At 41.8% G+C, this 16309-nt stretch overlaps 2 protein-coding genes across 4 annotated transcripts; both read left to right on the top strand.

Moving 5' to 3' along the window:
* Positions 1-1632: 1632 nt before the first annotated feature.
* Positions 1633-6688, top strand: LOC136471044 (DNA-binding protein BIN4-like). Of its 2 annotated transcripts, none has more exons than XM_066468785.1 (12): positions 1633-1794; positions 2534-2738; positions 2856-2902; positions 3260-3446; positions 3547-3593; positions 3727-3777; positions 4534-4651; positions 4886-4932; positions 5010-5036; positions 5163-5238; positions 5542-5681; positions 6239-6688. In XM_066468785.1, the coding sequence occupies exons 1-12, from the start codon at positions 1750-1752 to the stop codon at positions 6332-6334; spliced, it is 1086 nt and encodes a 361-aa protein (XP_066324882.1). In that variant the 5' UTR covers positions 1633-1749; the 3' UTR covers positions 6335-6688. The 2 variants fall into 2 exon arrangements, with proteins under 2 accessions (XP_066324882.1, XP_066324883.1); XM_066468786.1 differs by having other exon boundaries at positions 1752-1883.
* An 892-nt stretch (positions 6689-7580) lies between these two features.
* LOC136475625 (pathogenesis-related homeodomain protein-like) lies at positions 7581-15348 on the top strand. 2 transcript variants are annotated; one of them, XM_066473156.1, is made up of 12 exons: positions 7581-7918; positions 8661-9111; positions 9763-9928; positions 10012-10132; positions 11308-11423; positions 11507-11857; positions 11976-12167; positions 12602-12691; positions 13008-13058; positions 13486-13560; positions 14176-14418; positions 14576-15348. In XM_066473156.1, exons 2-12 carry the CDS (start codon positions 8696-8698, stop codon positions 14942-14944), a joined length of 2190 nt encoding a protein of 729 aa, XP_066329253.1. In that variant the 5' UTR covers positions 7581-7918; positions 8661-8695; the 3' UTR covers positions 14945-15348. The 2 variants fall into 2 exon arrangements, with proteins under 2 accessions (XP_066329253.1, XP_066329252.1); XM_066473155.1 differs by having other exon boundaries at positions 7581-7922.
* The last annotated feature ends 961 nt before the right edge of the window (positions 15349-16309 follow it).

Here is a 16309-nt window from a genome sequence, read left to right as displayed (position 1 = left end):
CAATTTTGGGTTTCCTGAGTTTTGCTCCGGTAGTCCTCTTGAAAAGTTTGCACGGGTCTTAAAGCAGTTAGTAATTAATTTTAAATATTTTTGCCACGGGTCTAATCTGAGTCCAGCCCTATGCCCTGTCCAAGCCCAGCCCTAGCCCAGGTAGATGTTTGTGGATCGTCACCGTTCAATTTCCACGCGCTACTTGCGCTTGTTTGTTTCAGTCGCTCACCGAGCGGATCGAGGCGATAGTGGATCCGCCGGCGAGCGCGGCGACACTAGGCACATGCTGAGAGCAGCTCAAGGCTAGCTGCTGTGAGGCGCAGGCACAACTGGGACACGTTTTTTTTTCTCCAGAAATGGTGATGCATGCATTTTTTTTCCGAGACACAGATGCATCCGATCCATATTGAACAAACAAATGAGGCCCCTGTTCGCTTGTTGGTTTCAGCCAGCCCAAACCAGCCAGTCAATAGTGTTTTTCTCTCACAACAAACCAGCACCAGCCAGCCCAATCCAGCTCAGAAACCAGCAAGCGAACAGGCCGATTAGCGGCGAGCAACGCGTGGTAGGATCATCGGCCTAGTGCTTCTCGGTGGGAGTTGCCCGCGAGGAGGCCGTGAACGCAGCCATCCGCGCCTGGGCCTGAACCTCACGAGATCGAGGTCTCCCTAGCGGCACTGCTGCGCTCGATGGTGCCGCCGCTGTCACCTTCGCTGCCGGCCGCACAGCACGCGATTGATTGAAACAAACAAAAGCGAGCAGCACGTTATACATCTATTTTACTATGCGTCTCATATATAATATGCCTAAATACATGGTAAAATGGATAAACCAAAAAAGTCAAAGCGACTTGTAATTTGAAACGAGGGAGTACTTGATTAACTGATTCATGATATTTCTTTTCTACTGCAGATGTGGCTTGATCTAGTGGCTAATAACTAGAAACAATGACCATGGATGAAGTTTCTTTTGGGCTGGAACACTTTGCTCACTAATATGGGCGTCTAGTCTAGGTTAAGCACAGTACTCGTTTCGGAGTACATGCCTACTGCTTTTGGCCTTTTGGGCATGGTTGTCAAATCAAACTGTAACAACAACTAGAATGCACTGTGCTATTTAAATTGCTGCTCCAATGACATCTCTTTGGATTTAACTGCACCGTTAAGTTTTGTAGTCCAAACCTCATTTCGCACTTTGGCAGCCCCGGGACGTTCACCCGTTGCCGCATCTGAACTTATATATCCTGCACGGAGGAGCAGTGTCGGATATAGAAATAGGTTAGGAGGGGTGCTAAATTATAGAAGGCTAGAAATTTTACTAGACATACACTCTTCAGAAAGCTAGAAATCTAGCAAAAAATCTTAATTGCATGGCTATAGCAATTCTCATGATTTTTTACTATAGAAGGCTTTATCCAGAAATAGATTATTTGATTTATTTTTTCCATTCAGACTTAATGATATTTATACGCATTTTCAACGATATCAAATACTCCTGCTGCTAGGGTGGATAGAGATTTTTGGGCCTGGGCTGAAGAGTCGCTCCCTTAGAATTAGGCTCGCGAGGGGGGCTGCCTGGGCTGAAGAGTCGCTCCCTTAGAATCAGGCCCACGAGGAGGGCTGCATCCCCCCCCGCCCCTGCTCTGTGCTCTCCCTCTCTTCCACGGTTCCATCCAGCGACCCCCCCGCAGCTCCAGGCTCCAGCGGCCGCCGCCACCCGTGATCTCTACCCAAATCATCCGGCAACCGAGAAGCTAGCATGGGGGAGGAAGAAGATGACCCTGACTGGCTCCGCGCGTTTCAGGTCCATCTCGCTTCATCTCCCTCTTCTACCCCATCTCCACTTGAGGCCAAGGCTCTGGCCTCCATGGCTAAATCGTGGCATCTGCTGGGGTAAGCTAGTTTTCTTATTCCTCTTGGAGCAAAATCTTCTGTTCCGGATGCAAGATGCGACCTCTTGCCTTGGATTTCCACCCCACTTGCACAATCCCGCCCGTATGCGACCTCTTGCCTTGGATTTCCACCATTTGTTTCTTTTCAAATGTGCGAATTTAAAACTCTAAAGTAAAGGAAACGAAGATAAATAATGTCGTACTAGCAATTGATCTGTGTCTTTGTGCCCATGGACTCGTTCTGTGCCACAAATTGGTTCATGTAATCATGTCCTACTCAAGAAAGTTCCTGCTCTTTCTGACTTCGTAGGTTTGAGCTCTTTCTGTTCGTGCATTTGTATAAGCAAGTTAGTAGCTATGCGTATGCTCTTTTGTTAAACAGTGGTCGCCCACCTTGATACCACCAAGTAATGCCAATAATGGTACTAGCTTCTAAGTTTTAAGTTGGTGCCACTGACTATGATAGAGTTAGCAGCCTAGCACCTTGTTCTTGCAGAACTTATTAGCTACTATTAGTTGTCTTCACATCAGCTTCTGTCTTAAGCTTTCCAGAACTGTTTTTTGTTCCAAAGTCAATACTTCAGATAAGTCTATTATGTAGCAGTTACCACTTACCCCGTTGATTCAAACATTGTTTTTCTGGGAGCATAGGCACCAAGTGTGGCACCAGTGATGCTTTCTTCTGGGTCAGATTCCTCTCCTGAAGCCAGTCCTACAAGGACCAGTACATCTAGAGAACAAGACAAAGGAGAGAAGCAGACTAGTCCAGATCATGCAGGTGATAGAGATGGTGCTTCACAAAATAAAAGAAAAATCTCTGCAGCTACTAGAAGAAAAACCGTTGGCAGTAGAAAAGGTAGAACTAACGTACCTGTATATTTTAGTACTATAAAGATTCTGAGGCACGACTCCATAAAGTTTTGAGCCGTATTCATCACATGGTTGCTTATTGATTCTTTTGGCAAATATGCAGAGGGATCAACCATGGATGAAAAACAAGCTAATACTCCTAGACGCTCGGTATGGATTTGAGTGTTTTAGATTTGCTGTCTCCAATTCATGCTATCTTGGTAACTAGGCTGGTATTGTGTTTTTGCTTCATCTGTACTATTAGAGGCTCGCACTACTAATTTGGCCATCAATGAAACTGTGCAGGCATCATTTTATTGTACAGATTATCTGTACCTGTTTTTGGCGACAACATTTTGGGACCTTATCTTTCTAATGTTCAATTTCTATTGTGATATTAATGATCAGACATTGCAACTGTTATGTTTTGTTTAAAATTCACTATGGCATAGTAGTTGTAAACTGGTCCTATATTTTAAACTCACTATCCTGATAGTAGTTAATTTTGTCACATAATATTTTTTGTAGACTCCAAAGAAGGATATGGTAACACTTTCATCTGGTTCTGATGCTTCCGCGGGACACAGCCCTTCAAGGGCTGGTGAAGATAATCACGAAGAGGATTCACTTAGCACTGCCAAGAGAAAGGGTGCTCAGCAAACTAAGACTAAAAAAACAAAGGTTGCTGGAACAAAAGCTGGTCCAGACCAAGCAGGTACTAAGGCACTTTATGACTTCCATTTCAGTTGATAATTGATGACTTATCACTCAGATTTGGAATGACATGTGATACTGTTTCATGGTTGAACATCAAGACGGAGATGCTGAGGATGATATGCAAGATAAACTCACAGGAAACTCTGTACGATGCCAACTCACCCATCTCTCCACTTTATCCTTTTACATGCTCCTTCAAATTTGGATGTGAAGCTCTAGGTATTTTCAATTATATATTTGCAGCTCTCTGATTGAGTGTATGTTCCTCTAAATGCCAGGTCTCCCAGAGGTTACCATTAATATTTCCTGATAAAGTTCAACGTTCAAAGGTATGCTCAACTCTAAGAGGCACTGCTTATATGGAGATCACTCTCTCATTAAAATTTCTATATTTGCTACAAAATGTTATCAACATGCCTGTTATCTCCCCCTTGTTATATTTATATTCTTATTTTCGGAAGAAATGTCTTCTTAGCATTGCTGTGTAAGGAATAAGTTATATAGTGTGTAGAGGTACAATCAGGAGACATGACATAAATACTTGTTTGTGTACGATACATTGTATGTCCCCTTTGAGAGAACAATGATTTAACAGTTGCAGCATGGACTAAAACACAATAGACACACCTTTTTTCCCGCTTGAACAACGAATGACGTCATGAGAGCTGCATTTTATTTCCTTAGTTGATAGAGGAAAAACGATTAGCTTACAACTGTTAACCCAATCTGAAATCTGAAAAGAGAAAAATGAAAAATTAATGTGCCACAGAGAAATTGAAAAGACGGCGAGAACAACACAATGGGTAAAAGCCTCAGCCTACTTAACTAACAAGCTCCAGATCTCAAGAGCTTCGGCAGTGTACCAAAGAGCCATATACTTTTGGTTATTATTTCTTAAATGTGTATCTGTGTGTTAAATGGAACTGTGAACAACTAGACTTCTGGAGAATAACTTGGTGAATCTATCATTCCCTGTTATCTTGTAACATATACCTGGAAAATTCCGACTGCATATCCAAAATTATATTTTATTAATATATTTCCCAAGTTATAATCCTTGTTCTGTTTGTTTGTTTTCTTTCTAGGCATTGATTGAATGTGATGGTGACTCGATAGATTTGAGTGGAGATATTGGTGCGGTTGGGCGGATAGTAGTTTCAAATGGTCCTACTGGAAATCAGGATTTGTTGTTGGACCTGAAAGGTACCATCAAGTAATTTATCATTTTGTGTACTTCTTTGGATACTGAATTGTAATGATGTAATCTGTCAAAGGATATCCAAGGCCAGATATCAGTACTGAAGCTTTGCAATATTCCAAGACTTGAAACCAGCCCTTTTTTTGTCTTTGAAACCAGCTTGTCTTAAATCTTGATATGTGCAATATTCCAAGACTTGAGCATCTTATGTAGTTATTTCTTCTCTCCAACTCATACAGGAACAATATACAAAACAACTATAGTTCCATCCAGGACATTTTGTGTTGTAAGTCATGTTCCAAACCCATGTAGAGGTTTATGGTTTTGTGTTAGTTTTTAATCCTCGATGTATTTTCCTTTCAGGTGAGTGTGGGACAGTCAGAAGCAAAGGTTTATAAACTAAATTTTGCTTGCATATTTGAGCTCTCCACCATGTCAATTTATATGCGTCATAATTTCGAGCATTTAGTGTGCCATTTCTGCTTGTTAATTTGGTTGTGTTCAATTTCTGTGCAGATAGAGGCTATAATGAATGACTTCATTCAACTGGAACCGCAGTCCAATTTATTTGAAGCAGAGACTATGATGGAAGGTGCATACTTCCAACATTTACTGCAGGGTGCAGGCTAATATAAATTCAATTTTTCTCCAGAGCATCTCTAATGTATAAACCTGGCATGCATACTGCAAACTTGTAAATAGTGGCATGCTCTTATGGTTCTTTGATTGAGCTATTTCTTGGTGCATCGGCATTTGTGGCTGTAGCTTCAGTTTTTTAATTTGCACTACGAGGAACTACCAGGCTTTTCACGAAGCTATGGTCCCATTATTTATACGATGATAGCCTGTGCTACAATTTTTATTCTCTGATATTAAAGATCCATCATCTGTTTAGGTACCCTTGATGGATTCACATTTGATTCAGACGAGGAGGGTGACAAACTCTATGAACCACAGGCTAATCAAAATGATCAGAACAATGAAGATGAAGGTCAACCTAAGGCAAAGACCAAAAGGAAAGCAGAGAAAACAGCGGTGTGTTTTCTTGACTCTAATAACTAACCTACAACTATGAATAGCTAGAATCCTAGTTGTTATATACAGAAGTTTCCAATAGGTGGTGTTGCGGATTTGCAGTGATTGCAAATTCTGTATTGGATGTGTTTATCGGGAATTTGCACGAGCCGTTTGCAGTAGCACTGTTCTTATTTTTTTATGCTTCCTTGCTGTTGCTGTGTTCGATGAAGTAACCATTTCACAGAACCATAACAAAAAAATGTTGTAAAACATGCTACCAACAAGTTTTCTTAAGCTTTCCCTGCTGCTACCTGCTAGTGTGTTGCTATTCTCTCATAGTAGCCCTTACAAGTTACAAGTTGATCTTATAAGCCATGGCTGAAAGTACCGCTGGCTGGTTTGGTGTGAGAGAAAAACACTGTTCAAGCCGTGAATTATAAGCCAGATACGAGCGAATAAGCCGAAACGAACAGGCTGCTTATGTAACTACAGAAACTTTATTTACTTAGAACAATGCTTGTTGCAACATCATAATGCACCTGATGGGAATCTAATCTGATTCCTGTGACATGCAGGGGAAGGCACCGAAAAAAGCTAAGGCAGGAAAGGGCCCTAAAAAGGGCGCAAGGAAAACCCAACCTGCCAAGAGAGGTAGGAAGGCGAAGAAATGATGCATGTTGATTTCCTCGGAGAAGAAAAGAAAAAGGCTATTGAGAACCTGAGATAGTTGGCAACGAAGATGAGAATTGTTGAACGTATAGCCATTTCTGTGAGGCCATGTGTGGTCTGGTGGCGTCAGTTTAACATCTCATATAGTAGTACTTGTTTTAGAGAGAAAAAGAACATGCAACACTGCAAAGCTGATTTTCTGTAGGGGAGCATTGCTGTATACTCTAGGAGCTTTCAGCTTTGGATCCTCATGTCCACATTGGAGTTTGTAAACTTGTTTCTGAGAAGGTGTGGCACTGTGGTATGTAGTCTTGTGTACTCTGTACAACTAATCTGAATTCTCGATTCGTTCTCAATTGATCACTGTCGATCCCCATTCTGGTGCCAACAGGATTTACATGTTCATGTTCGTTAACAACGATCAGTTCTTGGTCCCTTGATTAGAGTCACTTCACTGTGCATTCGTGCCGAACTCAAATTTCGTCACGAAAGGGAAAGAAATGCATTTTTGTTATAAAGAAAATAAACAAATAAATAAATAAACTATACATATAAAAGTTCCATCCGATTCCTTCCTGGGGCGCGTTTAGTTAGCCGGAATTTGGACGTGCAAAGTTTGCATAGTGCCAGATTCTCTACTGTAGCATTTCGTTTGTATTTGGTAATAATTGTCCAATCGTTGACTAATTAGGCTCAAAATGTTCGTCTCGCAAAGTACAACCAAACTGTGTAATTAGTTTTTAATTTCGTCTACTTTTAGTATTCCATGCATGTACCGCAAGTTTGATGTAACAGGGAATCTTCTTTTTTCATAGTGCCAAAGTTGGGAACTAAGGCCTTGTTTAGATTGAAGTTTTTTCACTCTCTCTCCATCACATCAAATTTTTGGACACATGCATGGAGTATTAAATGTAGATAAAAAAAATAACTAATTACACAGTTTGATTGTAAATTACGAGACAAATCTTTTAAGCCTAGTTAAACCATAATTAAACAATAATTATTAAATACAAACAAAAATGCTGCAATGCCAAATACTAATTCTTAACCTCAATCTAAACGAGCCCAGAGCCTGGGTATTCCTGCCTTGACTGACGAAGTGGCGAGCAATAATTATCACAGCGTCCAAGGTTATCCATGCCGTCCGATCAGCCGCCCAGGACCATCCCAGCCGTCCGTCCTCTGCACCTAGCCGCCTAGCGTCAACTGCCCACAGGAGGCGTGCGCCGCGCAGTGCAGAACTGCAGACAGAGTGCCCGAGACGACGCGTCATTCCTTCCTTTCCTTCCCTGCCCCTTCGCCGCCTGCTCCGCTCCCACCTTCCTTCATCTCCGCGTCCGTTTCGCCTCGCGGTCGGCCAGTCGCAGCAGCAACCGCCGCCGCCCCCCCGCTTTGCTCCTCCACCGCCTCCTCTGACCTCCTCACGCCCTACCGCTCCGTCCGTCCCCCGCCCCGAGCTCCGTCGGCGGGCTCCAGCGCCGCCGTGGCCGGCTACGGTTCGGTCCCGCATCTGGGGGCCGGTGGTAAAACGGCCCGCGTCCTCGGTCCCTTTCGACGTCTGCCCGCTTCCTCGCCGGCGCCATTGTGTTCGTACGCCTCCTCTCCCCAGCTCTTGCTCGCTAGCTTGCTAGTGTGGTTTGTTTGGTTGCTGTGTACTAGTTCTGAGGAGGGGATCGGGCTTGTGGGTTTCGCTTTGCTCTCCTCTGTGCTTTAGAGCCCAGATCTACTGCCCCAAATGGATGTAGAGGTGTTGCTTCACCTTTTAACCGGCAACATTTCGACTGTCTGTTTGGAACCAACCAAGTTACCACTGACCGCTACTTCGTGCTTCAGATTGCGCACTTGGGTTCCGGTATGCGCGGAAGCGGAACAGTGGAACAGGGCGTGTTAGTTCCCCGTATGAGCGGGAGCCGAACAGTGAAACAGGGCGTGCTCAACTGTCCACCTTGTGACTGTTAATTCCACACGGCTCTGAATAAATGCCACACTGCACAATCTGAAACCGGAGTGTACTTGACAGTTTATTGACCGTAGATGTGCACATACGGATAGATTAGTGCTGTAGTTTTCTTAATACGGCATTCTGATAAGTGCTCTGTGTACATGCATCCGGTGTGGCCAAATGTTTTTAGATGCCTGCACCTATAAGAAATAGAAGTACCACAGTAGGTCAGATCAGCATAGCTCGGTGCAAGATACGGCTCTTATTTTTTTTAACATACTGCAGCCATCAACTTATCATTTGTAGTCTTGTCACTACTAAATTTGTTGTTCAACCTCTTACCATCTGCCTGCTCCTATCTGACACATCTTTTATTGTATTATTAGGTATAAATCCCCTGTGATAATAACCACTGCTAGTGATGCATTCTTCGGAAAATAAACTGGTATGCTCCAACTCGGGAAGATCATCAAAAGGGAATGAGACCTCTATGGAGTTGGTTCCTGTACCAAAAAGACCAACTAGACATGATGCTTCCCGCCAATGCAAATCTGATTCTCCTTTGAAGCGATCACCAAGGAAAGTTAGAAATGCTACTCTGGCAAAAAGCATAAAGAATAAATATCATTGTAGTACCCTCAAACAGTGGAGGGGTTCAGATTCTGTTGCTGGGAAAATTGTGACAGGACTAACCGCGCGGAGGAGGAAGAAAAGAAAAATGCAAAATACAGACGAGGCAACTCGCTTGGAACGAAGAGCGAGATATTTTCTAATCAAGATAAAATTGGAGCAGAATTTGCTAGATGCTTACTCTGGAGATGGATGGAATGGGCAAAGGTGCATCCCGTGCTCTCCCTGCTGTAATCTGCTGGTGAAAAGAAAGTTTTCAAATCTATATACATCCTTGTAGAGTCAATGCATTCTTTTGAACTTTGCAACCAGAAAAATGCTGTCTTGTCAGGATGAACAGAGGAAAAGTTCAGAGAAATGTATTGTAGCTTTTAAGGCTTGTAACCAACAAGACGCCTATTCTTTTGGAACTTTTACATATGAGATTTATGATGTCCCATGAAGAATAGGTGTATGTGGGCAATGTGACAAATACATGTTTTTAATTATTTAAAATTAAAATTAAAATTTCTTAATTATAGTAATATCACAGGTCCACTGGCTGCTGCCATTCGTAACTTATTAATGTAGCTTTTCATAGTCTAGGAACATTTAGGTTGATGCAATTGAAGTCTATTTCATGGAATGAAAGTGCTGTGTGGTTTTATTGACTGGGCTAGTGAGAGAACTCTGATTTTCTTGCCCATTGTTTGGATAGAATCATGTTAACAGGTTATATAACTTCTCTTAAATCAGTTCCACAATGTTGTTGTTATATAATTTGCTTCCTCATTTTTTTCAGATGCTTTCATGTGTTAGTACAGTAAAGTAAGGTATGATGGTAAAAAGTACACTAATTATGTTCACTTTTCCAAACAGCCGGGAGAAAATAAAGCCAGAGAAGGAATTGCAGCGTGCCAGGAAACAAATCATAAAATGTAAAATTGCTATACGTGATATCATTCGCCAACTTGGTTTGTATACTTCTACTGGGAGTGTTGATGACCCAGCAATGCCTCCAGATCACTCTACCAATCCCGAACATGTATGTATGTTATCATGTGAAGGCCAGATGTTCTACTTCATAGGATCTATCAACTGATAAATTGTCAATATTTATTTTGCTAGACCATGTGCTCAACATGCAAGTCTCATGAATCATTTCTCAGCAATAAATTTATCTTTTGCGAAGGGCCCTGCAAAAGGGCATATCATGAGAAATGTTTGGAACCTCCCTTGAACAAAAGCGGTAATTATTTCTTGTTTTACTTCCAAATATGCGGCTTTGTATTTGTTTGACATGGTTATTTGTTGAGTTTAAAGCCTAACAGATTTGTTTTGAATTCCCCACCTCTCTTCCCTGAAAACTTTGTTTCAGCCTTTCATGCTATCTTTTTTTGTGCTTAGTGTAATAATATTGTTACGTGTGTATGCCAAAACAATGCCTATTTTGTTTGTTGACTGGTAAAAGTTATAAGGCTGATTTTTCCATTTTGAAACCAGTTGACCATTGACAGATAAACAGTATATTGACATTCTTATTTCTTACATTAGATTTATCCCTTACTAAAGAAGTTATCAGTCTAAGTTCAGGGTAACTTTTGAAAATATCCGTGTTCACTTTATTTTAGAGTAATATTTCATGTGCCGCCACCCACCAGGGTCCTCAGTAATAATACTTGGATGCTGCCCTAGTTCCTCTTCTGTAAACCTATTTTTAGAGTTTTGCTTCTTGCTGCCTAACTTTATAGTTTTGTTAATTTTCTTCCTTCTATAACTCTGTATTAAAAAAAATCCCATGTGTAACAAGTTGAGATTTTTGAGCTGTACATTTACCGCATAGGATGTACATGGCCAGATGGCCTGGATGTAAAACCAGCTACATTCTGCGTAGTCTGCAGTTTGAATGCACTTGTTACTGATGCTGTCATTATTATCATGAAAAGTTTGCTTATCATGATTGCAATATGTAATACAAACATTGATTGGCAATGGGCACATACCCTAGCATAGTTGTGCCAATCATCTAAATTAACTTGTGGAGAAAAATAAATGATATTGCGAATTTATGGAACTGCAGTCAGCAAAGTGTAGATTACCTGGTACCAGACTCAACAGTACTAGAGTTTAGGGCCACTAACTCATGATTGTATATTGATTTGTATATTCATGTAGTCTTTTCTATGTAATAGCTTTCATCATGTTGTGGTGCTGTTTGGTACGCCTTTGCTTTGTTCTTATATGTAGTAGACTCCTGTGATAGTTGTGTGGCATTTATTTCATAGGAACTACTGCGTATCTTTGAAGTATTATTACCCCTTTACATGTCTGCTTTTGCAATAGTTCTATGCAGATTCTATTCTGATGTTGCAGTGGCATTTATTTTACCATTGATACATTTATCTGTCTTGTTCTTTTCATCAGTACTTCCAACAAGTAGCCATGGATGGCTTTGCAAATTCTGTTTGTGCAAGATGAAAATTTTAGAAACTATTAATGCACATCTAGGAACAAGTTTTACAGTGAAGTGCCCCTTTGAAGTAAGTGTTTGTTGTTCTCACACCCATATTATGACTTTCACTTCAGCATTCCTGTCACTGTCAACTCTACTTGCTTTCTGTAGGATATATTCAAGGAAGCAACGGAACAAATAGACTCCGAGGATGCACTAGATGAAGATTGGCTTTCTGAGTATTCAGGTGATGAGGACTATGATCCTGATGAAAATGAGGACAGTGGCAACTGTATGGACAGCGGGGAGGAAATTATGTCTGATGATTCCAATGGTTCAGGAAGCCCCCTTTATTCTCCAAATGACGATATTCCCGACTTCATATCAGCAGACTTAAATGACGTGGAAGGGTTTTGTCACACCAATTTAGACTTAGGCATTGATGCCGTTGAAGATGATTTGGCACAGATCCTTACCTACCAAAGGCCAAGAAGCGATGTTGATTATAGAAGGCTTAATGAGGTATGTTTCACCAGTACAAATTGTTGTTACCAATACTGTAACTCAAAACACTTTGCTTGGCAATATTTTGTAAAAGTCACTCATCAATGATGTGTTGATTACTTTTTATTCTGTGCAGGAAATGTTTGGAAAAATAATCGGAAATGAAGAACAGAGTGAGGATGAAGATTGGGGCCATGAAAGGAGAAAGAAGAGGACACGTTCAGGTGGTGCTGGGGATAATTCTGTGGGTTTCTCAAATGTTATATCTGATGAAAAGAGCCAAAAGAAGGGGAGAAAACTTTTCAGGATTCCTCCTGCAGCTGTCGAGGTAATTGATAGTTAAAAAATGATAGACTACTTTAGAGCTGTATATTATGATTCATGTAGGGCCTGTTTGGTTTCCTTTATGGTAGCCTGTATCGCATCTAGCCAGCCAGGCCTCCTCTGGCCAGGCTGTGGCCATGCATACCATTGTTGTTTGGTTGCCTTGATTTGCAGCACCAGGCCCTGGGAGAAGTACAGGCAATCAAATGTAAGGAGCCTGCATCCCATGAGCCAGTCCAGGCTATATCTGGCCAACCAAACAGGCCCATATGTATTTGCTATCATGCTGTGATATAAGGCCAACTCATGGCTGTAATTGGATTTAAACTAGCTTATTGTGCCTGCATCTATGGAACTACCACTTTTACCTTGTTTAGTTTTTCATGGCTTCACGCTTGCTTACATTAATAACCTCTGTTCTTCACCCTTGTATAACAGGTACTTCGCAGAGCTTTTGCTGAAAATGAGCTTCCACCCCGTGATGTTAAAGAAAATCTCTCAAGAGAGTTGGGAATTTCTTTTGAAAAGGTATTCAGTATTGGATTGGATTAATGTTTTCTGCTGTGCATTACTGAGTCCTTGTATGTTTTGATTCATCTGAAAGTTGATTTATGGTGTTCAATTACCATTTGGCACCTAACTAAATTCTACACTTGTGTGAGAAAAGATTATATAAATGCCATTCATTTTTAAAATCAGATAGTGAGGTCCATATCACAGTTGTCACTCTTTCCATCTAACAATATATTTGGGCAGAGCATCTAAGAAATATAGATTAATTACAAATTTGTTTTTTCTTAAAATGCCTTAAGATCAGTAACCAATGTCTGTCATCCATTTACAGATTGATAAATGGTTCAAAAATACACGGTGTGCTGCTCTCAGAGATCGTAAGGTTTGGATTTCTGTCCCATGGTTATTCATATGATCTACATTATATCATTGAATCGATAGTATTTTATTGCATTCAAAGTTGTTACCTTTGATTCTTGCCCCCACCCCACCAAAACAACCACTTCTGTTTTCTCTATACGAACATTTGCAGTGGGCCATAATAGAAGTTCAAAAAACCAACAATGTCATTGCATTTATGCCAGTGAATCTGTGTTTTCTATAAGTGCACAAGTTACTTTATATATACAGAATCATACATTAGCACGAACTAAACTTCAATTTAACTGTTATAGCTTCGACTATTGCATATGCTTTTATTCTGTGTGTAAATTTATTGAAGGACACATAGCACCAAGTTCTGGTACTTTTCATTCAGCATATCTTGTGGTTATATACTTAACAATGTTGACATTGGTGCCATCTTTCAGGCTGAAGGGAAGAGTCATAATATGGCTCCCAGCAAAAGCTCAAGAAATAAAGGAAAAGCTGGAATCTCAGGCAAGGTTGATTCAGCAGACAATTCGTACTTTGTTCCCATGTCTGAAACCACCAATGTCCTGATGTGTTTGTGAGCAAATGAGAAGAGTTTGATTCTCAGTTGTCTATTGTCTTAAGGATTCTTGTTGGTTATAATAATGCCAGCGCAACGGTTAGCTCCCCAGGTGAGGGAGCTGCTGGCCGGGGATCAAATCCTGGTGGCCAAAAGAAAGGCCCCTTGCTGCCAATCCCCAAAAGGTAGTGGCAGATCGCAGGTCTGTGGCAGCCCTATAGGGGTCATGAAGCCAGGGTTTGGGGTCTTTCTTCGGTTGTTTGTCAGTTCACACACCAGACGAGTTTTTTTTTTTAATAATGCCATGTCCCAAAGGTTTATAGCCTGTGCATTCCTTGATTTATAAAATGTAGATATCACCTTTACTGATTACTTCATTGAAAACCTCATTACAAGTGGCCACGAGCTGAAGTGAACTGTATTTTAAGTTTTTTTTTCTGTTACACTGAAATATTTTGGTTTCATGCGGAAATTTATTGAAGGAAAGTGTCAAGTTCTTTTTTTCATTTGATCTTGTGTATATAGATATCCAATACAGTGTTTTGTTAATCTCTCTTCTGTCCTGCAGGCTGAAAGAAATGGTCATGTTACTGGTCCCTGCAATAACTCGAGAACAAATGAAGAAAAATGTGGTATATTATCGGGGAAGGTTGATCCAGCAGACAACTCTTGCTTGGTTCCCTTGTCTGAAATCATCAATGTGCATACACGATTGCAACAAAATCTTGAGATGAGGATGATGGAATCAACTAGCAGTCCTGTGTGGCTGCACAATAAAGGAGGTTGCTTGTTTCGAACAGGCCAAGCCAAGGTAGAAATGACACAATGCTGATTGCATTTATAGATCTTATCTAATTTAACGAGGGCCTTGAACCCCCACCCCCCACCAGCACCACCACCCTCCCACCCCAAAAAAAGCTGTTATCAAATTTCATCAAGTTGATCGTGTGGTCTGAACATGTTTGCAGGAGAGTACATTAGCTACAAGCAAGCCTTGTTTGCAGTCAGAAATAAGCCATCCAACAACTAATGAAGCGAGCACTTTAGCGCAAGCTGCTTCTTGGATGGATGCTGGGGCGTGCGCTGAGGTGCAAGAAGCCTCTCCTTGGGTGGATACTGGGGCCTCAGATTACCAGCCTTTCCTGGACGTGATCGATGAGATGTGCGGACTTGAGTGCAGGCTGCAGAGGCTGAAGGAGAACATGCTCTCATCTGGGATAGATGGAAGAACCGCTAGAGAGAGTGACATGGGAAACCAGGCTGTGGTGCTTGTGCCGACCGCCGAGCTCAAGGAAAAAGCGCCGCATGGCAGTTTTTTGGGGCATTATTGCCCATAGATCTTATATATAGCAGATAGCTGTACAGAGAACCAAGAAGAAAAAAAAGAAGAAACAACAAACAGACAAGTGCCCTACATACCTATCCATACTGTCAGGTACTCTCCTTTCTTGGGCCTCGACATTACTAATACTGTGGTAGTAGTCCAGATGAGCCAGAACCATTACCTGTGTGCCTTGGAGGTTCATATCATATGTTGTATATCAGAAGAGTTGTGCTTAGTAGTAACAATGGTACACTCCTAAATCCTAATCCAAATCCAGACTGTGAATCTGGATTAGCTTGTCATGTGGTTGTACCGTGCAGAAGAGACAGATGTCAACTGGTCGTTTGATTTTACAGGAAGGAACTTAACATGCATGATTTTGGCCCCGTTGTGTGACAAAACGGTGCACAGCACAGATTTAAATCTCTTTCCAGTGTTGTAGACTGCCAACAGACCATAAGCAATCAGATTTTTAATCTTGTTGGGTAGTTCAAACACCAGAAGACAATCAGATTACACGAGCTATCTGTTTAGCCACCAGCCCGCCAGTTCATGTTTATATTAGGAAATGGATCCTGCTGATGCTGCCAGAATACTTCTAAGGCCTCGTCGGGTTCTCCAGGAACCATTTCCTAGAAAGATTCTCAGCTGGAATGGCTAGCTAATCTGTATAAGCTTGATCAAGCAAGAATGGTTCATATAGTATCATTCTATGCTAACCGAACGAGCCCTAGGATTCATTCCGGGTATATATACAGGCCTTGTTCGTTTGGCTGATGTTGATGCTGAAATGATGTTGTGGGAGAAAAACACCGTTTCTTCGCTGAAAAGTACTGCTGAAGAACTGGGTGTCAATTGCTATATAAATTAGCATGTGGTTCCTGGTGAAAATTTCCAGGGCACAATTACTAGAGAAACGAACGGAGACGGCTGGAGGAATGGCCTTGGCCAGTGAAAAGGATCTCCAGTCCACTCCAGCGCAAGCAAGGCACAGGCAGCGCGTGACTGCCTGCTCGCATCGCATACATGTTATCCGGTCCGGTCCTGAGCAGAGGCAAAGCAAATAAACGGAGGATGGGTTAGGGGTCCAAGTGTCTGCGCTGCGCACCATGCAAATTGCAACGCCCTCGGCCTCTGGCCTCTGGTACGCTACAACTAGAAGCTGACAGAGTTGGGATAAGATGGGCAGGTCATGGGTTTCTGCTGATGGGGACGGCAGATATGCTACCCTTGTCTTTTGGTGCGGCGGCCGGCGGGCGGTGGCGGTGGGTGCTCACTGCTCAGTGCTCTGCTAAAAAATCACCAACGTTTCGCACTGCTCACGGATTTTTTACGTGCTTGGTTTTGGCAGAGATTTGTTCGAGAGGGGGGTTCTGCT

Source organism: Miscanthus floridulus, chromosome 8, assembly GCF_019320115.1.
Source record: "Miscanthus floridulus cultivar M001 chromosome 8, ASM1932011v1, whole genome shotgun sequence".
Classification (NCBI taxonomy): Eukaryota; Viridiplantae; Streptophyta; class Magnoliopsida; order Poales; family Poaceae; genus Miscanthus; species Miscanthus floridulus.
This window is presented reverse-complemented; position numbering and strand designations above follow the sequence as displayed.

Coding starts and splice junctions, on each gene's coding strand:
- LOC136471044 (XM_066468785.1), top strand. CDS start 1,750: ATGGGGGAGGAAGAAGATGACCCTGACTGGCTCCGCGCGTTTCAG. Junction 2,739..2,855: donor AACCGTTGGCAGTAGAAAAG/GTAGAACTAACG, acceptor GCAAATATGCAG/AGGGATCAACCATGGATGAA. Junction 4,933..5,009: donor CATCCAGGACATTTTGTGTT/GTAAGTCATGTT, acceptor TTTTCCTTTCAG/GTGAGTGTGGGACAGTCAGA.
- LOC136475625 (XM_066473156.1), top strand. CDS start 8,696: ATGCATTCTTCGGAAAATAAACTGGTATGCTCCAACTCGGGAAGATCA. Junction 11,858..11,975: donor ATTATAGAAGGCTTAATGAG/GTATGTTTCACC, acceptor TATTCTGTGCAG/GAAATGTTTGGAAAAATAAT. Junction 13,561..14,175: donor AAGCTGGAATCTCAGGCAAG/GTTGATTCAGCA, acceptor TCTGTCCTGCAG/GCTGAAAGAAATGGTCATGT.